A 21,575-nucleotide genomic window follows, 5' to 3' on the forward strand; every position below is an offset into this window, starting at 1 on the left:
CACCACATTCACCCTGCCTGTCATTAAAGATAAGCACTGCAGCATCCCTGACCACAGGCACTTGTCCATGTGTCGGTGGTCAAGTGGACCTTGCAGCAAAGCGCAGAGCTCTGGGCCCGACTGATGTTATGGGACACATGCAGGCGCAAGGCAGGGACAGCACACCAAGAGAAGTAGTAACGGCTAGGCCCAGCATAGGGAGGTGCCCCAGCTGCCATCTGCTGACGGAAGGCCTGGGTATCCAGAAGCATAAACAAACACCAACATCTCCAGGGCCAGCAGTTTATCGATGAGGCTGTTAAAGGCTTGGGCATGGGGGTGGGTTGTGTTGTACTTCTGCCTGCAATGAAAAGCTTGGGAGATGTGGAGTGGCTGGGAAGAGGCGCATGATGGTGCAGGCCAAAAGGGCGCATGAGGGTGAACTCCCCAGTGTGTCAGAGATAGGTGTGTAGGTGTCCTTGCATCATATACTTGCACCATATTTGGCTTTGGAAGTTAATTTTGTGCCAAAAAGTGGTTAAGACAGCAATACCTCAGCTACTCCCGTTCCACTGTCTATTGACAACTCCAGCCCTGAAATTACCACCTTTGGAAGTGGACCACCACTTCTAAGATCCCAAAGGAAGTAGGCAAGAGATGTGCAGTGCAGAAAAAAAGATGAAAAAATAAGTGTAGGCAGTAGAGCACAGAGGGATCAGAGAGGACAGAGCTGGTGTCGGCCAGGTATTCCCACAACATGCGCCTATACTTGTCCCTCCTGGTGACACTAGGCCCCTGAGTGGCAGTAATTTGTCCAGGGGGGGCCATTAACGTGTTCTAGACCTAGGAATAAGTCTTCCAACAGGGTAGAGTTTTGCATGCCTTTGCTTCTACCCACTGTTTTTGCTGCTTAGCTTCCCTCCACATCTACACTGCTTTCACCCCTAAACATCACCCCAGTTTATGCCTTTGCTTCTACCCTGTTTTTTTTGTTGAATTAGCTTCCCTCCACATCTACACTGCTTTCACCCCTAAACATCACCCCAGTTTATGCCTTTGCTTCTACCCTGTTTTTTTTTGTTGAATTAGCTTCCCTCCACATCTACACTGCTTTAGCCCCTAAACATCACCCCAGTTTATGCCTTTGCTTCTACCCTGTTTTTTTTGTTGAATTAGCTTCCCTCCACATCTACACTGCTTTAGCCCCTAAACATCACCCCAGTTTATGCCTTTGCTTCTACCCAGGTTTTTTGTTGATTTAGCTTCCCTCTACATCTACACTGCTTTAGCCCCTAAACATCACCCCAGTTTATGCCTTTGCTTCTACCCAGGTTTTTTGTTGATTTAGCTTCCCTCTACATCTACACTGCTTTAGCCCCTAAACATCACCCCTGTCCATGTGGGGTCGGTGGCCTCGTCATCCATCAACTCCTCTTCCAATTGCACACTGCCCCCTTATTGCAAACCGCACATGACCACAGCTTGCCCTGATGGCAACTGTGTCTCATGATCCCCACTGAGGTCCAGACAAGTCGGTGGCGGGTCCAAAACCCCAAAATTGGAAGGAAATGGCGGATGCTGCAGTATTTCTGACACCTGTTCCTGGTGCTCGGGCCTGGTCTGTGTTGTACCCTGCACCCTGCTTAACGCAGCTGCCATATCCGAAGTTGTGCTGAGCGCATGCTAATGTTTCGTGTCCAGTGCAATGGATGGGATGGGATTTCACATAAGTCTGCCACCCATGGCCACTCATGGTTGAGCAACTGAGGGAGTTGACTTTGACGAACCCGAGGGCTTTGCAGTTGGAACTACATCAAAGGTCTGTGCTGCTCACACACTCTGCTCAACACATGATATGTTTAGTGCCAGCAGTGTGGAGACGTCGCACAACAGCCGTTGTTCCAGCAGGTACAGGCGTTGTAGGAGTGCATAGAGGCTAGCAGCGGCAACTATAGACTTTAAAAACTATCCGCACAAGCGCCACACTTTCACCAGTAGCTCAGGAACATTGGGGTACCTTTTTAAAAAGATTAGCAGCAATGAGTTAAAAACGTGGCCCATGCATGGAATATGTTGCAGGCTGCCAAGCTACAGAGCCAATCCCAGGTTACGGCCATTATCACACATGACAACATGCCTGGGCCCAGGTGCAGTGGCAAAAACCACATTGCCGTCTCATCGAGGATGGCATGACTCACTTTGTAGGCAGTGTGCTGTCTGGCCCCCAAGCTGATGAGCTTCAGCACGGCCCGCTGACGTCTCCCCACACCAGTGTTGCAGCGTTTCCAGCTCGTAGCTGGAATCTAACAGCGGAGGAGGAGGAGGGTGGTGTTTCAGCCCTCCTCCCAGGAATGTTTTGTGGGGAGACAAGTCAGGAAAATTCTTGAAACAGGGGAGAGTTTTGCATCTTTGCCCTTGCTGCCTATGGACATCCCTTTGCCTCTAGCCACCATTTTTCCTGCTTTGCTTGCCTCCACATCCACACTGCTTTTGCCCCTAGACATCACCCCAGTCCATGCCTCTGCTTTTACCCCCAGTTTTTATGCTTAGCTTCCCTCCACATCCACACTGCTTTTGCCCCTACACATTACCCCTATCCATGCCTGTGCCTCTAGCCATAAATCTGCCACCCATGGAAACTCATGGTGCAGAAAGTTGCAGAAAGTGCAGGGAGCTGACTCTGAGGAACCCTTGGGTTTTGTAGCTGGTACTCCATCAAAGGTCTCTGCTGCTCACACACCCTGCTCAACATACGGTATCTAGGGTTTGAGCGTGTGGTGACCTCGCACAACAGTAGGTGCTTCAGGCAGATGTAGGCCTTGCTGGAGTGTATTGCGGCTAGCTCCAGGTACTGTAGACTTGGGAAAGTGGGTGTCCAAATGCCCCACTTTCACCCTTATCTCTGCTAATTTGGGGTATGTTTTTAAAAATCGTTGCACCACTAGATTGAACACGTGGGCCAGGCATGGAACGTGTTTGAGGCTGGCAAGCTCCAGAGCCCTCCAACAAGACAAAAATGCCTGGCCCCAGGGGCAGCAGGGATAAACAAATTGCTATCTCATCCAGGATGGCATCCCTGACCTCAGAGGCAGTGTGCTGTCCGTCCCCCAAGCTGATGAGCTTCAGCCCGGCCTGCTGACGTCTCCCCACACCAGTGTTGCAGCGTTTCCAGCTCGTAGCTGTGGTCAATCTAACAGCGGAGGAGGAGGGTGGTGTTTCAGCCCTCCTCCCAGGAATGTTGTGTGGGGAGACAAGTCAGTCTACCACATTTTGCGACCCGGTCCATGCCTCAAGTACATTCAACCACTGTGCCAAGATTAAAAGTTAGCGTCCCTGTCCGCATGCACTTGTCCATTCATAGCTAGTCACGTGGAACTTTTGGGCAAAGCGCTGAACTTAGGGACCGCCTCATGTTTGGGGAAAAGTGCTGGTGTGGACGGCACAGTGAGGTGGCGCAGTAGCCAGCAGGCCCAAAAAGGGCAGAGTGTCCACAAGCCGGGACCCCAACATCTCCTGGGCCAAAAATTTTTGAGATGAGGCCGTTGAAGCCTTGGGCATGTGGGTGGGTTGTGCTGTACTTTAGCCTGGAATGAAAGGCCTGGGAGATGGGGAGTCGCATTGCAAAGTGTGTAAACCACACTCAGTTTGTCCTCGACCTATACATTTAGAAATTATCTCCCCCAGCGAGGAATGTGGCCTCGATGGGGGAATTTTTCTAAGGAAGCTAGAAAAGAGGGCATCTTGGGCCTTGCTGGCTCAGGTCTAGCTTCTGTCATGCAGCTGTCTTCTGCCTCTGGACATCCCTTTGCCTCTAGCCACCTTTTTCCCTGCTTAGCTTGCCTCCACATCCACAATGCTTTTGCCCCAGACATCACCCCAGTCCATGCCTTAGCTTGTACCCCCAGTTTTTGCTGCTTAGCCTGCCTCCACATCCACACTGCATTTGCCCCTAGACATCACCCCAGTCCATGCCTTAGATTGTACCCCCAGTTTTTGTTGCTTAGCTTGCCTCCACATCCACACTGCTTTTGCCCCTAGACATCACCCCAGTCCATGCCTTAGCTTGTACCCCCAGTTTTTGCTACTTAGCTTGCCTCCACATCCACACTGCTTTTGCCCCTAGACATCACCCCAGTCCATGCCTTAGCTTGTACCCCCAGTTTTTGCTGCTTAGTTTGCCTCCACATCCACACTGCTTTTGCCCCTAGACATCATCCCTATCCATGCCTCTTCCCCTAGCCATAACTCTGCCACCCCTGGAAACTCATGGTGCAGAAACTTTGGGAGCTGACTTTGAGGAACCCTTGGGTTTTGTAGATGGAACTCCATCAAAGGTCTGTGCAGCTCACACACCCTGCTCAAGATATGGTATTGTAGGGTTTCAGCGTGTGTGAATGACGGACAACAGCCTGTGTTTGGACAGATGTAGGCCTTGCTAGAGTGTTTTTAGGCTAGCAGCGACTCCTGTACACTTGCAAAAGTGGGCGCACAAGCGCCGCATTTTCAACGGTAGCTTCGGTATATTGGGGTATGTTTTCAAAAAACGTTGCACCACTAGGTTAGACGTGGGCCAAACATGGAACGTGTTGGAGGCTGGCAAGCTCCAGAGCCGCTACCAGGTTCCAGCCATTATCACAGGCGTAAAAATGCCAGGCCCCAGGTGTAGCAGGGAAAAAAAATGCCATCTCAGCCAGGATGGCATCCCTGACCTCGGAGGCACTGTGCTGTCTGTCCCCCAAGCTGATGAGCTTCAGCACCGCCTGCTGACGTCTCCCCACACCAGTGTTTTAGCGTTTGCCACTAGTAGCTGGGGTGGAGGTTGCAGCATCGTAGGGTTTCAGTCTACTCCTGCCATGAATTTTGGCCTGGGAGAGGAGATAGGGTACCTCAGTTTGCACCCCGGGACCAGACTCCACCACATTCACCCTGCCTGTCCTTAAAGATAAGCAGCATCCCTGACCACAGGCGCTTGTCCAAGTGTCGGTGGTCAAGTGGACCTTGCAGCAAAGCGCGGAACTAAGGGCCCACCTGATGTTGAGTGACACGTGCTGGTGCAAGGCGGGGACGCCACACCGGGAGAAGTTGTGACGGCTAGGGACGGCATAGTGAGGAGCCACAGTTGCCATCAGGTCCGGGAAGGCGGGAGTTTCAACAAGCCGGAACGCCAACATCTCCTGGGCCAGTAGTTTAGCGATGCTGGCGTTCTAGGCTTGCGTGGGTGGGGGGTTAGCGGTGTATTTCTGCCGGCGCTCCAATGTCTGAGAGATGGTGGGTTGTTGTAAAGAAGCGCCTGATGGTGCCTTTGATGGTACAGGAGAAGGAGATAAGACAGAAACAGGGGAGGATGAGGGAGAAGTCAACAAAGTGGCGGAGGCAGATGAAGTGGTGTCCTGGCTCGTCCTCTGGAGTGCATCGCCAGCACTGTGAGCAGAGGCAGTGGCATGAACGGCGGGCGACGTTTGTCCTGCCGTTGCTGCCTGCCACTGATTCCATTGCTTGGATTCCAAATGACGGTGCATTGAAGTGGTGGACAGGTTGCTCTTCTCAGGGCCCCTACTCGATTTCGAGAGGCAAATTGTGTAGACGACACTATATCTGTCCTCGGCGCATTCCTTGAAAAAACTCTACACCTTCGAGAAACGTGCCCTCAATGGGGGAGTTTTTCTGGGCTGGGTACAAAAGGCAACATCTTCGGACATTCCGAGTCTGGCCTGGCTTCGGCAAAGCAGCTGACCTCTGCCTCTGGACATGTCTCTGCCTCTAGCTACCCTTTTTGGTGCTGCACCTGCCTCAACATCCACACTACTTTCCCAGCTTGACATCCGCCTTGTCCAGGTGGGGTCGGTGTCCTCGTCGTCCACCACCTCCTCTTCCAACGTCTGTCTCGCCTCCTCCTCCTGCACAATGCGCATGTCAACTGGCTGCCCTGACAGCAACTGCATCTCATCGTCGTCGATGAGGGTGGGTTGCTGGTCATCCGCCACCAAATCGACCGGAGATGGAGGAGACTCTAGTGTTTGAGCATCTGGACACAGATACTCGTCTGTTAGGTCCGTGGAATCGCGAAATGGAGGGGAAGGTTGCGGTACAGTCAAAGGAAGGGAGAACAGCTCTGGGGAGCAGGGACAGTTGGGGTTATTGTTCTGGGAAGATTGGGAATTTTGGGTGGATGGAGGACAAGACTGTTGGGTAAGAGGAGGTAGAGGCTGACTGGCTGATGGACAATGTGCTTTAAGCGTTATCCGACAGCCATTGCAAGACCTGTTCCTGGTTCTCGGGCCTACTAAGGCTACTAAGGTTAATGTTGAACTTTTGTGCAAAGTGCAGAACTTAGGGCCCGCCTGATGTTAAGGGACACACGCTGGTACAAGGCTCAACTCACCCTAAGGGCCAAAAACACTGCTGGTGCAAGGCTCTACTCATGCCAAGGGCCTCAATCTCTGCTGGTAGCTCAGCTTAAGGTCCTGCAACTTTGTTTGGAAGGGCTCATGTTAAGGGCTAGAAAAGTGAATTTTGGAAGGTCTTACCACATCACACACACACACACACACACACACACACACACACACACACACACACACTCAAAATGACAGTTAAGGGTGAGGGCTTTTGGATTTCCCATTGTCTATTCCATCCGTGGTTGTCATGGGGAACGTGATTTAAAGGGGTGGTTGTTACTGTTTGTTGAGCTTAAATTGGGGTTTGTGTCCATCCATTTGGGGAGTAAAGAAGGTTTCCAGGTATTTTCCCACTTTGATAGAGGTTTTTTGAAATGTGTAAAGTGTGTAGTTGTTAGGCTGTGATGTTGGGGTACTAGAGGGTCTTTGGTGTGTTAGATGCCCCCAGACATGCTTCCCCTGCTGTCCCAGTGTCATTCCAGAGGTGTTGGCATCATTTCCTGGGGTGTCATAGTGGACTTGGTGACCCTCCAGACACGGATTTGGGTTTCCCCCTTAACGAGTATATGTTCCCCATAGACTATAATGGGGTTCGAAACCCTTTCGAACACACGAACAGTGAGCGGCTGTTCGATTCGAATTTCGAACCTCAAACATTTTAGTGTTCGCTCATCTCTAGTAACAAACACACAAACATACAAACTTTCACATTTATAATATTAGTAGGATCATTCTTATTAGAGTGGGTCTAATCTCAGCCTAGTAAGGGGGATATAGGACATTTCGGCATTATCTGATGTATTGTTTGCATATTGATCAATTGAAATTTCTGTTCTATTTCTGAGATAGGATGTCTTGGATTCTGTCCAGTAGTCCATTACTAGAACGGAAAAATGATAATGTGCTCAGAGTTGGATCCAAATATTTTACAATTATTACAATTACTTGTAAGTGAGTGTTCTGGAATTATCTGTATTTGGAACATTAGAAGGAAGACAAAGATATATAAGATAGATAGATAGATAGATAGATAGATAGATAGATAGATAGATAGATAGATAGATAGATAATAGGTAGATAGATAGATAGATAGATAGATAGATAGATAGGCAGATAGATAGATAGATAGATAGATAGATAGATAGATAGATAGATAGATAGGAGATAGATAGGAGATACATAGATAGATAGATAGATAGATAGATAGATAGATAGATAGATAGATAGGAGATACATAGATAGATAGATAGATAGATAGATAGATAGATAGATAGAAGATAAATAGACATAAAAATACAGCAGCACTGAGTAGAATGTAATAAATTATATTGCCCTATTGCTATAGTCAGTATATTTAGATATAATTGGAGGTTCTTAGCACATTATTAGATAAACTAGTGGGAGCCCATCTGTCCCAATATGACATTTGTATAGCATCAGTATATGAGGTTTAAATGACATTAGTGTTATAGACAGTTCGGTCCATATATATTTGGACACTGACACATTTTTTTTTTTTTTTTCACTTGCTTCCTGAAACATATTCAGGCTATAGTTATATAATGTGCAGATTTCAGCTTTCATTCGAGGGTATTCACATTCATGGTTTAGGAGTTTCAATTCCTTACATATTCTAATCTGCTTTTAAAGGGACAAAAACTAATTGTACAATTGACTCTGTGGCTGTTTCATGGGCAGGTTTGGCCAATTCCTTCCTATGTCTTTCTCTATGAAGCAGATACAAGGCTTGGTGTTGATGTGAGGTTCGGTGATTGCATTTGAGATATATTCACCATTGCATGACAGTCAAACCAGAATTCCTCACATTGGAGATGCCAGACTCATGAAGAATCCTATCTCTACATCTGGTGGAATCACCAAGCCATCACATCATTCTGGTCGTAAGTTCCAGAATTCATAAGAAAATCCACTCTGTCTACCCTCACCTTGACACCTGCGATGATCTTCCTCTCTTTACCATTACAAGACCCTCTAATATGACATATGCTAGCAGCAGCCAGTGATTCCACAATGTTAGCTCCGAGCTGTCACTCCATCCACACAATTTGGGTAACAAAAGTCAATTAAATTGATTGCTTTGAAAAACTGAACACATTCCCGCTTCCTGAAGTTCTGGTCCCACTGGCTGAAGCTGACTCGCTGATTCATTCTCCCTGCTCCCTTCTTCTTCCCATTACTATCATCTTACCCCCCTAATGAGTCTTTTTATTTGCGTATTCTTTTTATGAATTCCTCTGGTGTGGCAGGCGTTTCTCTGATTTCTCTGCTCACCTTACTAGGTGCATGACAATCCCTATATAGAATTTAAGGGACTGAGCTTAAAATATCATTGTATTTTCTAATAGGTATTGATGTATGAATGTTATGCTGTACAACGTCTATATTGCTATTGTTGTACCCATCTGTATTTTAAAACCAATATAAATGTTTGGAGTAAAAAAAAAAGTACAAAAATTTTGGATCTCCTGGTTTTGCCACCAAAACCATAAGTAGTGTTGCTGTTGCCACCCACATTCTTATTGTTAATACTTCCTGAAGTGTTTTCTGCTCCCCTTTCTTTTGTCTGTCATCCATCCTGTTTCTCTTTCAGTCAATTTTTTACATTGCTCAGTGCTTAATTATGAACCAGAAAAATCACTGAAATAATGGAGTCTTTGTTTTAGATTAACATAGGCTGCACTACTGTCTACTGTGCATGTGTATGTGCACTGTGCAATATTTGGCTACATATGCTTTGGGGAAAAAAAAAACTGAAATCAATCACTTCTTATCACTATCCACAAGCTTCTTACACTTCTCAACTGGGATTTTGGACCCCTGTTCTTTTGCATACTGCTCCAGGTCGCTCATATTTGGGACCTGCTTTCTCTTCTCCCAAAAGTAAATTTAAGATCTCTACACAGGTGCTCAATGGGATTTAGATCCAGAGTCATTGTTGGCCACATCAGAACTCTTCAGGGCTTTGTTTCCATCCATTTATGGGGGCTTTTTGAAGTATGTTTGGGGTCATTTTCCTGCTGGAAGACCCGTGACCTCAGACCTAATCCCAACTTTCTCACAGTGAGCCCTATATTGCTACATTGTGACCCCAAATCCTTTGATGATCTTCATATTTCATGTTGCCTTGCATTCAGTCATGGCACCAAGTGCCAGAGACAGAAAAACAACCTCAAACATCTTTGAACCTCCACCATATTTGACAGTCGGTCCTGTGTTCTTTTCTTTGGAGGCCTTGTTCTGTTTTTGTTAAACAGTAGAATGATGGGCTTTACCAAAAAGCTCTGTCCTGATCTCCTCTGTCCACAAGACATTTTCCCAAAAAGATTTTGGCTTACTTAGGTACATTCTGGCAAACTTTAGTCTAGCTTTTTTATGTCTCTGCGTCAGCACTGGGGTCCTTCTGGGTCTCCTGCCATAGTGTTGCATTTCATTCAAATGTAGATGAATAGTTGGCGCTGACACATGCACCCTGAGCCTGAATGACAGCTTAAATTTCTTTGGAACTTGGTTTTTGACTGCCTATCCATCATTTGGACTATCCTCCCAAGGTGCAGGCACCTTTCCCAGACCTCTGTGCAGAGGACCTGGCCACGTATTTTCATGACAAAATTGATAAGACCCACCAGGAAATAAATGCCCAATCCCCAGGAGGCATTGAGCCCCTCACCTACCATAGTACTGATCCTCTCACCTAGCACACATCATCCAGTTCTTTCTCATGATTTGAGAAAGTTACAGAAGACATGTCCCAGCTCTTCTCATCCTGCAACCTGCAGTAGTCACCCTTTCCCCTCACACCTTCTCCAGTCTCCATTGCATGATATCACTACTTATAGTACTAAAATATTTAACCTCTATCTTATGGAATTTTTCTGAAGAAATTGTCCTGTGCTGTTTTACTTCATCTCCAAAATCTTGGAAATCTTTGTCTATTCTCTTGCACTATAATGCGCTATATTTCCGCTCTCTTCTTACCTCATTAAAATCTGGGTTCTGTACTCTACTAAAAAGGCCCTTACGGTCTCCAATGATCTTCTCGTGACTTCTCTCTTCTTATTCTTCTGGACCTCTCTGCAGCATTTGACACTGTTGACCATCAACTCCTCCTCACTATGCTCCGCTCAGTCGGCCTCAAGGACACTGCGCTCTCCTGGTTCTCCTCCTATCTCTCAAATTGCACTTTCAGTGTATCACTTGCAGGCTGTGTCTGCCCCTCTTTCCCTTGCTGTTGGGGTTCCTCAGGGCTCGGTCCTAGGCCTAATCCTCTTTTCTCTGTACACAGTCTCTATTGGATGGATGAAGCATTACCAGATTTGGCTTTCTGTACCATGTTTATGCTGATGACACCTAACTATATACCTCATCCAGTGAAATCACCCCTGCACTAATACAGAACACCAGTGATAGTCTTTTTGCTGTCTGAAATATCATGTCCTCGCTCTATCTGAAAATAAATCTCTCTAAGACTGAACGACTACTGTTTCCACCATCTAATAGATCTGTCCCTGATATTTCCATTGCAGTCTCTGGCCTTACTATAACTCCTAGGCAGCATGCACGCTACCTTAGGGCTATGCTTGACCAAGACCTATCCTTCAACATCCATATCAAATCATTCATACTGTTATATAATTTCAAACTCAAAAATATCTCCAGAATCTGGCCTTTTCTTACCACGGAAACAGTTAAAACTCTTATTGTCGCCCTGATTCACTCTTGACTTGACTGATGTAACTCCTTACTAATGGTTCTTCCCCTCACTAAACTCTCCTCTCTAAAATATATTCTGAATGCAGCAGCCAGGCTCATCTATCAGGCTAGACGCTACAGCGATGCCTCCGGTCTGTGCCAGCCACTGAGCAGTAGTAATCTACACTATGTATTATAGATAGGTTCCTAAGAGTCCTAAGAGTATTCTACACTATGTTTTATAGATAGGTTCCTAGGAGCCCTAAGAGTATTCTACACTATGTTTTATAGATAGGATCCTAGGAGCCCTGAGAGTATTCTACACTATGTTATATAGATAGGTTCCTGGGAGCCCTAAGAGTGTTCTACACTATGTTTTATAGATAGGTTCCTAGGAGCCCTAAGAGTATTCTACACTATGTATTATAGATAGATTTCTAGGAGCCCTAAGAGTATTCTACACTATGTTTTATAGATATGTTCCTAGGAGCCCTAAGAGTATTCTACACTATGTTTTATAGATAGGTTCCTAGGAGTCCTAAGAGTATTCTACACTATGTATTATAGATAGGTTCCTAGGAGCCCTAAGAGTATTCTACACTATGTTTTATAGATAGGTTCCTAGGAGTCCTAAGAGTATTCTACACTATGTATTATAGATAGGTTCCTAGGAGTTCTAAGAGTATTCTACACTATGTATTATAGATAGATTCCTAGGAGCCCTAAGAGTGTTCTACACTATGTTTTATAGATATGTTCCTAGAAGCCCTAAGAGTATTCTACACTATGCATTATAGATAGGTTCCTAGGAGTCCTAAGAGTGTTCTACACTATGTTTTATAGATAGGTTCCTAGGAGCCCTAAGAGTATTCTACACTATGTTTTATAGATAGGTTCCTAGGAGCCCTAAGAGTATTCTACACTATGTTATATAGATAGGTTCCTAGGAGGCCTAAGAGTATTCTACACTATGTTATATAGATAGGTTCCTAGGAGCCCTAAGAGTATTCTACACTATGTTTTATAGATAGGTTCCTAGGAGTCCTAAGAGTATTCTACACTATGTATTATAGATAGGTTCCTAGGAGGCCTAAGAGTATTCTACACTATGTTATATAGATAGGTTCCTAGGAGCCCTAAGAGTATTCTACACTATGTATTATAGATAGGTTCCTAGGAGTCCTAAGAGTGATCTACACTATGTTTTATAGATAGGTTCCTAGGAGCCCTAAGAGTATTCTACACTATGTATTATAGATAGGTTCCTAGGAGTCCTAAGAGTGATCTACACTATGTTTTATAGATAGAATTGTTTTAAAACAATTTTAGATGTACCAATATAGTTTGACCCAAAACAAATCTGCGACCCGAGTCACCTGAACCCAACAGAAAATTAATCTTGAGAAGTTTATACATCTCTCCTTTTTCCCAAATATTCCTTTAAATCTCCCAACTAATACTAAATTCATCCAATTTAATATATATATTTGATTTAGATTTTCTTCACAACAAAATGTTAATTATAATTTTACATTAATAATCAGCAATTCCATGAAGTAAAGTCTCTTGAGTATAAATCTCCCAGGACTCATTTACCTTCCACCTGCTCTATTATTTAGTATATAAAGATCTAGATTCATGGATCTTATCACTGCACAACATCTCGGCTGCCGGCTGCTTTTGCTTTCGGGACTTTTCTTTACATAATGAATATCTATAACAAGAAAATATGGATTAAGCAATAAAAAGCAATAACAGAAAATTTCTGTCTAATAACGGAGATCACTTACAATGAATTTGACAATAATATATATTTAACTTTTTTTTTACACTGATATTTCTGCCAAGATCATGACCACTTAACCCTTCAGCTACCTCCCATTCTAGTTTATTTCACTATAATTTATTTGTATTACATGGAGGAGAAGAATCTGACTGAGGTCACTGAGTTTTTTCTTTTAGGATTTCAAGTCAGTAAAGATTTAAGAATTCTCCTCTTCTGTCTTCTCCTGGTGGTTACCTGGGGGGCAATATGTGGAAACCTCCTGATCATCACCCTGGTGTCCACCAGTAAGATCCTCCACACTCCAATGTACTTCTTCATCTCACAACTCTCCATCAGTGACATCTTGGTCATCACAGAAATTGTCCCCAACCTTCTCCACATCCTACTCAGTAATGGAGGGACCATTACTTTTACTGACTGTATCACTCAACTTTATTTCTTGTGTGGCTCTGAAACATTTGAGTGTCTTCTTCTGGCTGTGATGTCTTATGACAGATATGTGGCCATCTGTAATCCTCTCCGTTACTTCACCATCATGACAAGTGGACATTGTGTGATATTGTCTATTACTTGTTGGTTGATTGGATTTTCTATCATGACAATTCACATCATAAAAACTGCCAAGCTTACATTTTGTGGCCCCAATGTCATTGACCATGTATTCTGTGACCTTGTCCCGTTACTAGAACTTTCCTGTTCAGACACCTTTATTATCCATCTACAGATTTATGTAATAGCGATTCCTTTAGTCTTTACACCAACAACAATCATTGTATTATCTTATATGTATATTGTCCGGACCGTCTTAAGGATCCCATCCAGTACTGGTAGACAGAAAGCCTTCTCCACCTGTAGCTCCCACCTCATTGTGGTCTCCATATTTTATTGGGCTCTGTTCAGTGTTTATGTTGTCCCACCAACAGATCTCACAATCTCCATGAGTAAGATCCTCTCCCTGCTATATACTGTGTTTACTCCATTGGTCAACCCCATTATATACAGTCTGAGGAATAAAGATATTAGGAAAGCTGTACAGGAAATATTTTATAAGCGTGTGATCTGATAAATTCACGATAATATGGTCTTACATAGTAGATGAGTTTGGATGAAGACACCTGTCGGAGTCAGTAGTCCCTTCCAAACTGTTCTGTGAAATTGTTTTAACAGTGTTGTTTTACTTGCACCTACTGGTGTGAGAGACTGGTGAGAGACAATAATCTCCATGGTTCTGCCTGCTTAATGGTGCAGTCCAAAGGAAGTGAGGTGGAGCAGGAAGCTCAGAGCAGCCAGTTTGGGCCCAGGTTCTGTGCTGTGAGGACCTGTTAGAGGCCATTGCTGATTTAGGGCACAGTAGAAGTCCTGGAGCACTGCAGAGACTGACAGGAGAAAGCAGCAGTGTTGCTGAGATTGTTCTAGAGACTAAAGCCGGGTTGAGAGACTTTCTATGGACGGCTGAAGCTCAACCAAAAGTTTGCATAGACTGTTTCCTGGAATTGCCTTACCATGATACTGGACTGCTGTGCGTGTTACAGAGTGTGCCTTAGACTGCCATCACCACGTCCAGACCTTCACCCAAGACAGAAGCAAGATAGAGTCTGCTGAGTTCCTGGACCCAGGCCTGCACCGAGGGAGCACCGCAGAGAGCTAAGAGACTGTATACATCCGGTACCATACAATTATCTCAGGGACAGATAGGGTCAGTTTATATAGTGTGTTATTCTCAGACTGTTGGGACTTAAGCACCATTTAAACCTAGTGATGACGTCCTAATTGTATAAATTAACAATAAAACACTTACACTGTTCTCTGGCTAAAGCTGAGATTTGCCACAGCATTTATTAACACATTTTATAAATAACACAATTTGTAAACAGTAAACAACAAAACAGACCATCTTCATGCCCCGCCTCTTCCGTCTTGTCCTTTGACCGTAAGTTGCCCCGCTGCCCGTCAGTAGGAGCCCAAACTTCCTCCAAGGGGCATGGACCTTCCGCTCGCTGTGACAACTGAAAGAATGATAAGAACACACAAAAATAAAGAATACCACCATGAGGGCAAGAGTGGGTGGGAGTTCCTCTCACCACTTCACTGAATGGCAGAAGGTGGAGTCCCACACACATGACCTCAGTTTTATTCAGAAGGCTCCACCACGTCATCACTTTCAAACCATTACAAACCCTTAACTTTGCCGGCCCAACAGTCCCTGCCCCTTTCCCTATACGGTTTAGGGGCTACTATACTGTTATATATAATTTATTTGTTTCCCTTGTTATTTCATTCCCATTTCCTAGAAGTAAATTCTGTATAGCATACACCAGTGATGGTGAACCTTTTAGAGACCGAGTGCCCGAACTGCAGCCCAAAACCCAATAAATTATAGCAAAGTACCAACATGACAATTTAACCTTAAATTAACCAGGATCTGTTTTATAGTGACTATGCAAAGTTATTACAGACTCTAATAGCATCACATGTCTACTATAATACAGATACTGTTTGATATATACTGTATAGTGAAAGGCCCCTATACAGTAGTATATGCTCCACAGTGACCCCCAGACAGTAATATATGCTCCACAGTGACCCCCTGTTAGGATTGTGCAGTAACTGCGGCCATGATATGGGTGCCGCTGCCTGTTACTCTGCACAATCCAGGGTTGCAGGGGTTAATCTGCCTTGCAACTGCCGGGTGTGGTCGACTGGGTGATCGACATAGGAGTCGACCAATAGACGCTCGGATTGGGCAGCTGGGCTATGTGCTGGTGACTGCCCCTTGCCTATCTAAGGGGGCTGGTCTGGACACCCGGCACTCTATAATCACATTCCATAACCTGAATTGAATTTGCATACCTCTGTGAATGTTAACAGAGCAAACCTGGTTCTTTATTTTAGCTGGCAGTGACAGGAACTGTTAGTCGGTATTCACACCAGGTTTTTAGCAGCCATAGCCCAGAGGGCTCCGCAGGGTTTTCATTTAAGTTTTTTTTTAATAAATCCTGCTGACCATAACACCCCCAGACAGTAATATATGCTCCGAGTGGCTCCTCAGTATTATACACTCCACCATGGCCCCCACACAGTAGTAAATGCTCCACAGTGGCCCACACAGTAGTTTATGCTACTAACCAGTATGGCTGCAGTCCCACAAAGAGAGTCCTCCTTCATCTTCTGATCGCAGGTGCTTATAACTGTCAATGTAAGCTGCGGTCCTGCCTGCACTGACAGCCATGCTAATCCGTGATCATGGCGATGGTGCACATGGCTGCAGAGAAGGCTTTGCTTGCCCCATCTTTCACGGCCTCATTCTCAGTCTCTTTATTTCTAGACGAACCTGGCAAAATGTAAACCTTGTGAGCCACACAAATGCAGAGTACTGTACATCACCTAGAAGAAAGTCTAAAAGGTGAGAGAAAGAGGGGGGAGGGGCAGACACACACTGTCAACAATGGCAAGGGGGAGGGGCAGACACACTAGGAAAGAGTGACAACCCTGATTGTAAAAAATGTTTTTTTTTTTCCTTTTAGATTGGCACATTCTTCAACTATGGGTTGGACTGACCCATTACATAATATTCTGAGAAAATCTCCAGGAGCTGCAGGACGTCCCCAATGCTCGGCCACTAAATATGTTTTCTGTACTTTTTTTGTAATGTAATTACTTTTTTGGTATTTTCTGCAAACAATTCTAATTACAATGCTGTGTATTTGTCTTCTCTTACTGGGCAATTTGGAAATAAACTTGTATAAGTTATTTGAGTTCCTCCATGTGATTTGCACACAGGTCTATACGGCCAGGGGAAAAAACTGCATTTGTCACCCCAGATGGTTTATTTCAATATGTGACTATGGCTTTTGGGTTACATGGGGCTCCAGCAAACTTACAGAGATTGATGAGCAGAGTCCTTAAAGAGGACCTTTCATCACTTGGTGCACATGTGGTTTTATATACCGCTAGAAAGCCGGCTTTCATGATCTGTGCCCCTGGTGAAGAGCTCTCACAGTACAGCGTTATAGGTGTTGCTGTGCAGAAGGACGTTCCTAACAGACTGTCAGGAACGCCCTCCCGACTGGTGAAGAGCTACGGTACCGGCATCGATAACTCTTCACCAGGGGCACTGATGGTGAAAGCTGACAGTGCGCTGAACTCAGCGCACTGTCAGCATTCTATCAGTATATAAAACCACATGTGTCCCAAGTGATGAAAGGTCCTCTTTAACCCCTTAAGGACACAGCCCAAAAGTGCCTTAAGGACCAGGCCTCGTTTTTCAAAACTGACATGTGTCACTTTATATGGCAATAACTTTGAGATGCTTTAACTTACACAAGTGATTTTGAGATTGTTTTCTCGTGACACGCTGTACTTCATGTAGGTGGTAAAATCAAATCAATATTTGTGCATTTATTATGAAAAAAAATAGAAAATTTGATGGAAATTTTCAAAAAAAAAATCGCAATTTTCAAAATGTGAACTGCTTGCTTTTCAAACAGATAGTTATATCACACAAATACATGAATAAATATTATCTCCCATATCTCGGCTTTATATCGCCATCATCTTTTGATTGTCCACAGCCGCCCACCATTGGGTCTGTGGACCTCGCGGCAGTGTCTTGCAGCTAAGAGGTTCTGTAGTTTTAAAAAAAAATATTTATATATATATACACAGAACCGTAACAATTAGTTACATTAATATTAAACACCTGCGAACCTCTTTATATCACCCCCAGACTGATGGCCTAGTGGAGAGGTTGAATGAAACCTTTAAGGGCATGCTAAAGAGGGTGGTTAGCAAATTAATGTTTGCAATCTGGGAGGCGTCCCAGTCCTCCACAGGTTTATCCCCATTTGAGTTGCTGTATGGTAGACACCCACGTGTTCTCCTAGACATGGCCAAGGAGACCTGGGAGCAAGAGCAAACTCCTTATCGGATTGTAATTGAACACATTATCCTGATGCAGAACAGAATTGCAGCAGTAATGCCTATTGTGAAGGAACAAATGGAGCAGCCCAAATCGCCCAGAGTCATTTCTGGCCAAATGTCAAGGGCCATATAAAATTATTGTAAGAGTGGGAAGAGTAAACTGTAAGGTGTACCAGAAGGGCAAGAGGAAGCCTGAACAAATATACCATATAAACTTACTAAAACCCTGGAAGGACAGGGAATCTGTAACATTATTATTTATTTATTATGCTTACTTATATAGCGCCATCATATTCCACAGCGCTTTATAGATATTGTCAGTCGCTGTCCCATATAGGGCTCACAATCTACATTCCCTATCAGTATGTCTTTGGTGTGTTGGAGGAAACCAGAGTACCCGGAGGAAACCCACGCAAACACGGGGAGAACATACAAACTCCTTGCAGAGGTTGACCTTGGCAGGATTTGAACCTAGGACTCCAGCGCTGCAAGGCTGCAGTACTAACCACTGAGATACCGTGCTGCCCCAGTAGGTGCCCCTAGCAAGGTTATTACTGAAGGGGTATATACTCCTGGTGAGGCTTCACCCGAGGTACAAATAGCAGAGACCTTGTCTAAGGCCCAGAAACAGGAGTCATAAGAGTTAGTACAGAAAAATAATAATTAGAGATGAGCGAACAGTAAAATATTTGATGTTCGTTATTCGTTCCGAATAGCATCTCAATATTGGACTATTGGAAAGAATATCAAACCCCATTATAGTCTATGGGAGAAACTGCTTTGTTTCAGGGGATCCCACCATTCAACTCAGGAGGGTCACCAAGTCCACTATGACACCTCAGCAAATGATGCCAACTCCTCTGCAATGTAACTGGGACAGCAGGGGAAGCATGTCTGGGGGCATCTAACACACCAAAGACCCTCTATTACCCCAACATCACTGCCTAACAACTACACACTTTCCACATTCAATAAAACCTCTATTAAAGTGGGAAAATACCTGGAAACCTTCTTTACTCCCCAAATGGATGCACACAAACCCAAATTTTGGATTGATCCTAGTAGGATCAGTACTCTCCGATCCCTCTGCGGCCTACACTTATTGGGTCTCCAAGTTGGATTTGTGGCTGGAACTTGCGCTGTACGCATTGGAGGTCCTTTCCTGCCCTGCTGCCAGCGTGCTTTCCAAAATGGTCTTCAGCGCTGCCGGTGGCATAATTAAGGATAAGCGCAGCCGGCTGTCAGCTGACAGTGCTGACCGGCTGATGCTCATAAAAATGAATAGTCACTGGATAGACCCATCATTTTCATGTCCACCGGTGTCAAGCACCCCGACATGAAGTTGCATGTGTGTGCTCACCCTCTACAATTCCTCCTCATACTCCTCCTCCATCAGCGCTGCACAATTCTGATCCTACTAGGATCAATCCACCCTGATTCTAACCAACTCTGCTGGTTAGAGTATCTACTCACTCCAAGGGCCAAAAACCCAGCTGGTGCAAGGCTCTACTCACTCCATTGGCCAAAAACACTGCTTTCTAAAGGCTCTACTCATTAAAAGGGCCAAAAGCACTGTAGTTTAAAGGCTCCACTCACTCCAAGGGCCAAAAACCCTGCTGTTGCAAGGCTCTACTCACTCCAAGGGCCAAAAGCACTGTAGTTTAAAGGCTCCACTCACTCCAAGGGCCAAAAACCCTGCTGTTGCAAGGCTCTACTCACTCCAAGGGCCAAAAGCACTGTAGTTTAAAGGCTCCACTCACTCCAAGGGCCAAAAACCCTGCTGTTGCAAGGCTCTACTCACTCCAAGGGCCAAAAACACTGCTTTTTAAAGGCTCAACTCACCCAAAGGTTCAACAAATCTCTGCTGGTGAAGGCTGAACTAAGTTGAAGGGCCTAAAACTCTGCAGGAAGAGGCTGAAGTCACCTGAAGGGCCTCAATCCCTGCCGGGAGCTCAGTTTAAGGGCCTGTAACTTAATTTGGAAGGGCTCATGTTAAGGGCCATAAAAGTGAATTTTGGAAGGTCTTACCACACACATCCACAATGACAGGTCAGGGTGGGGACTGAAGGATTTCCCATTGCCTATTCCATCTGTGGTTGTCATGGGGAATGTATAGTGGAATATTGAGATGCTATTCGGAACGAATAACGAACATTGAATATTTTACTGTTCGCTCATCTCTAATAATTAGCAATTCCATGGAGTAAAGCCTCTTGAGTATAAATCTCCCAGGACTCATTTACCTTCCACCTGCTCTATTATTTAGTATATAAAGATCTAGACTTAGCCGCATTCTGGTCACATTCATGGATCTTATGACCTCACAACATCTCGGCTGCCGGGTTTTGCTCTTTTGCTTTCGGGACTTTTCTTTACATAATGAATATCTATAAGAAGGAAATTTGGATTAATCAATAACAGAAATTTCTGTATAATAACGGAGATCACTTACAATGAATTTGACAATAATATATATTTCACATATTTTTTACACTGATATTTCTGCCAAGATCATGACCACTTAACCCTTTAGCTACTCAATCTTCCTATTCTAGTTTATTGCATTATAAAATATTTGTATTACATGGAGGAGAAGAATCTGACTGAGGTCACTGAGTTTTTCCTTTTAGGATTTCAAGTCAGCAAAGATTTGAGAATTCTCTTGTTCTGTCTTCTCCTGATGGTTTACTGTGGCACAATATGTGGAAACCTCCTGATCATCACCCTGGTGTCCACCAGTAAGATCCTCCACACTCCAATGTACTTCTTCATCTCACAACTCTCCATCAGTGACATTATGGTCGTTACAGAAATTGTCCCCAACCTTCTCCACGTCCTACTGAATAATGGGGCGGCCATTACTTTTACTGACTGTTTCACTCAACTTTATTTCTTTTGTGGCTCTGAAACATTTGAGTGTTTTCTCCTCACAGTGATGTCCTATGACAGATACGTGGCCATCTGTAATCCCCTCCGTTACTTCACCATCATGACACGTGGACATTGTGTGATATTGTCTATTGCTTGTTGGTTGATTGGATTTTCTATCATGACAATTCACATCATAAATACTGCAATGCTGAGATTTTGTGGCCCCAATGTCATTGACCATTTATTCTGTGACCTTGTCCCCTTACTAGAACTTGCCTGTTCAGACACCTCTATTATCCATCTACAGATTTATGTAATAGGGATTCCTTTAGTCTTTACACCGACCACAATCATTGTATTATCTTATACTTATATTGTCCGGGCAGTCTTAAGGATCCCATCCAGTACTGGTAGACAGAAAGCCTTCTCCACCTGTAGCTCCCACCTCATTGTGGTCTCCATATTTTATTGGGCTCTGTTCAGTGCTTATGTTGTCCCACCAAGAGATCTCACACTCTCCATGAGTAAGATCCTCTCCCTGCTATATACTGTGTTTACTCCATTGGTCAACCCCATTATCTACAGTCTGAGGAATAAGGACATTAGGAAAGCCGTACAGGAAATATTGTCTAAGTGTGTGATCTGATAAATTAACGATAATATGGTCTTAAGTGGATGAGGTTGGATTATGATACCAGAACATCAAGTTCAATCTGTAACCCTACAGTGTCGAAACAGAGGAAAACAAAAAACAAAAAAAACAAAAACAAGTCATGAGGCTTATGCCAATTGCCCTATGTCAGAGGAAAAAAAAATCTGGATCAACTTGTCCTTAACCCTAGAATGCATAACCCAGGCCTCTTAGGCCCATTCGCCTACTTGTTTGTTATTTTTTGCAAGATTACTTTAGA

General features: G+C 44.4%; 2 protein-coding genes across 2 annotated transcripts; both read left to right on the forward strand.

The window, feature by feature from the left end:
• Positions 1-13,003: 13,003 nt before the first annotated feature.
• Positions 13,004-14,417, forward strand: LOC142204311 (olfactory receptor 6B1-like). The gene is made up of 2 exons (XM_075275622.1): positions 13,004-13,814; positions 14,218-14,417. The coding sequence occupies exons 1-2, from the start codon at positions 13,004-13,006 to the stop codon at positions 14,415-14,417; spliced, it is 1,011 nt and encodes a 336-aa protein (XP_075131723.1).
• Positions 14,418-20,377: 5,960 nt separating this feature from the next.
• On the forward strand, positions 20,378-21,310 carry LOC142202278 (olfactory receptor 11L1-like). The gene has a single exon (XM_075272338.1). It carries the CDS (start codon positions 20,378-20,380, stop codon positions 21,308-21,310), a length of 933 nt encoding a protein of 310 aa, XP_075128439.1.
• Positions 21,311-21,575: the final 265 nt, after the last annotated feature.

Source organism: Leptodactylus fuscus, chromosome 5 (assembly GCF_031893055.1).
Source record: "Leptodactylus fuscus isolate aLepFus1 chromosome 5, aLepFus1.hap2, whole genome shotgun sequence".
Taxonomy (NCBI): domain Eukaryota; kingdom Metazoa; phylum Chordata; class Amphibia; order Anura; family Leptodactylidae; genus Leptodactylus; species Leptodactylus fuscus.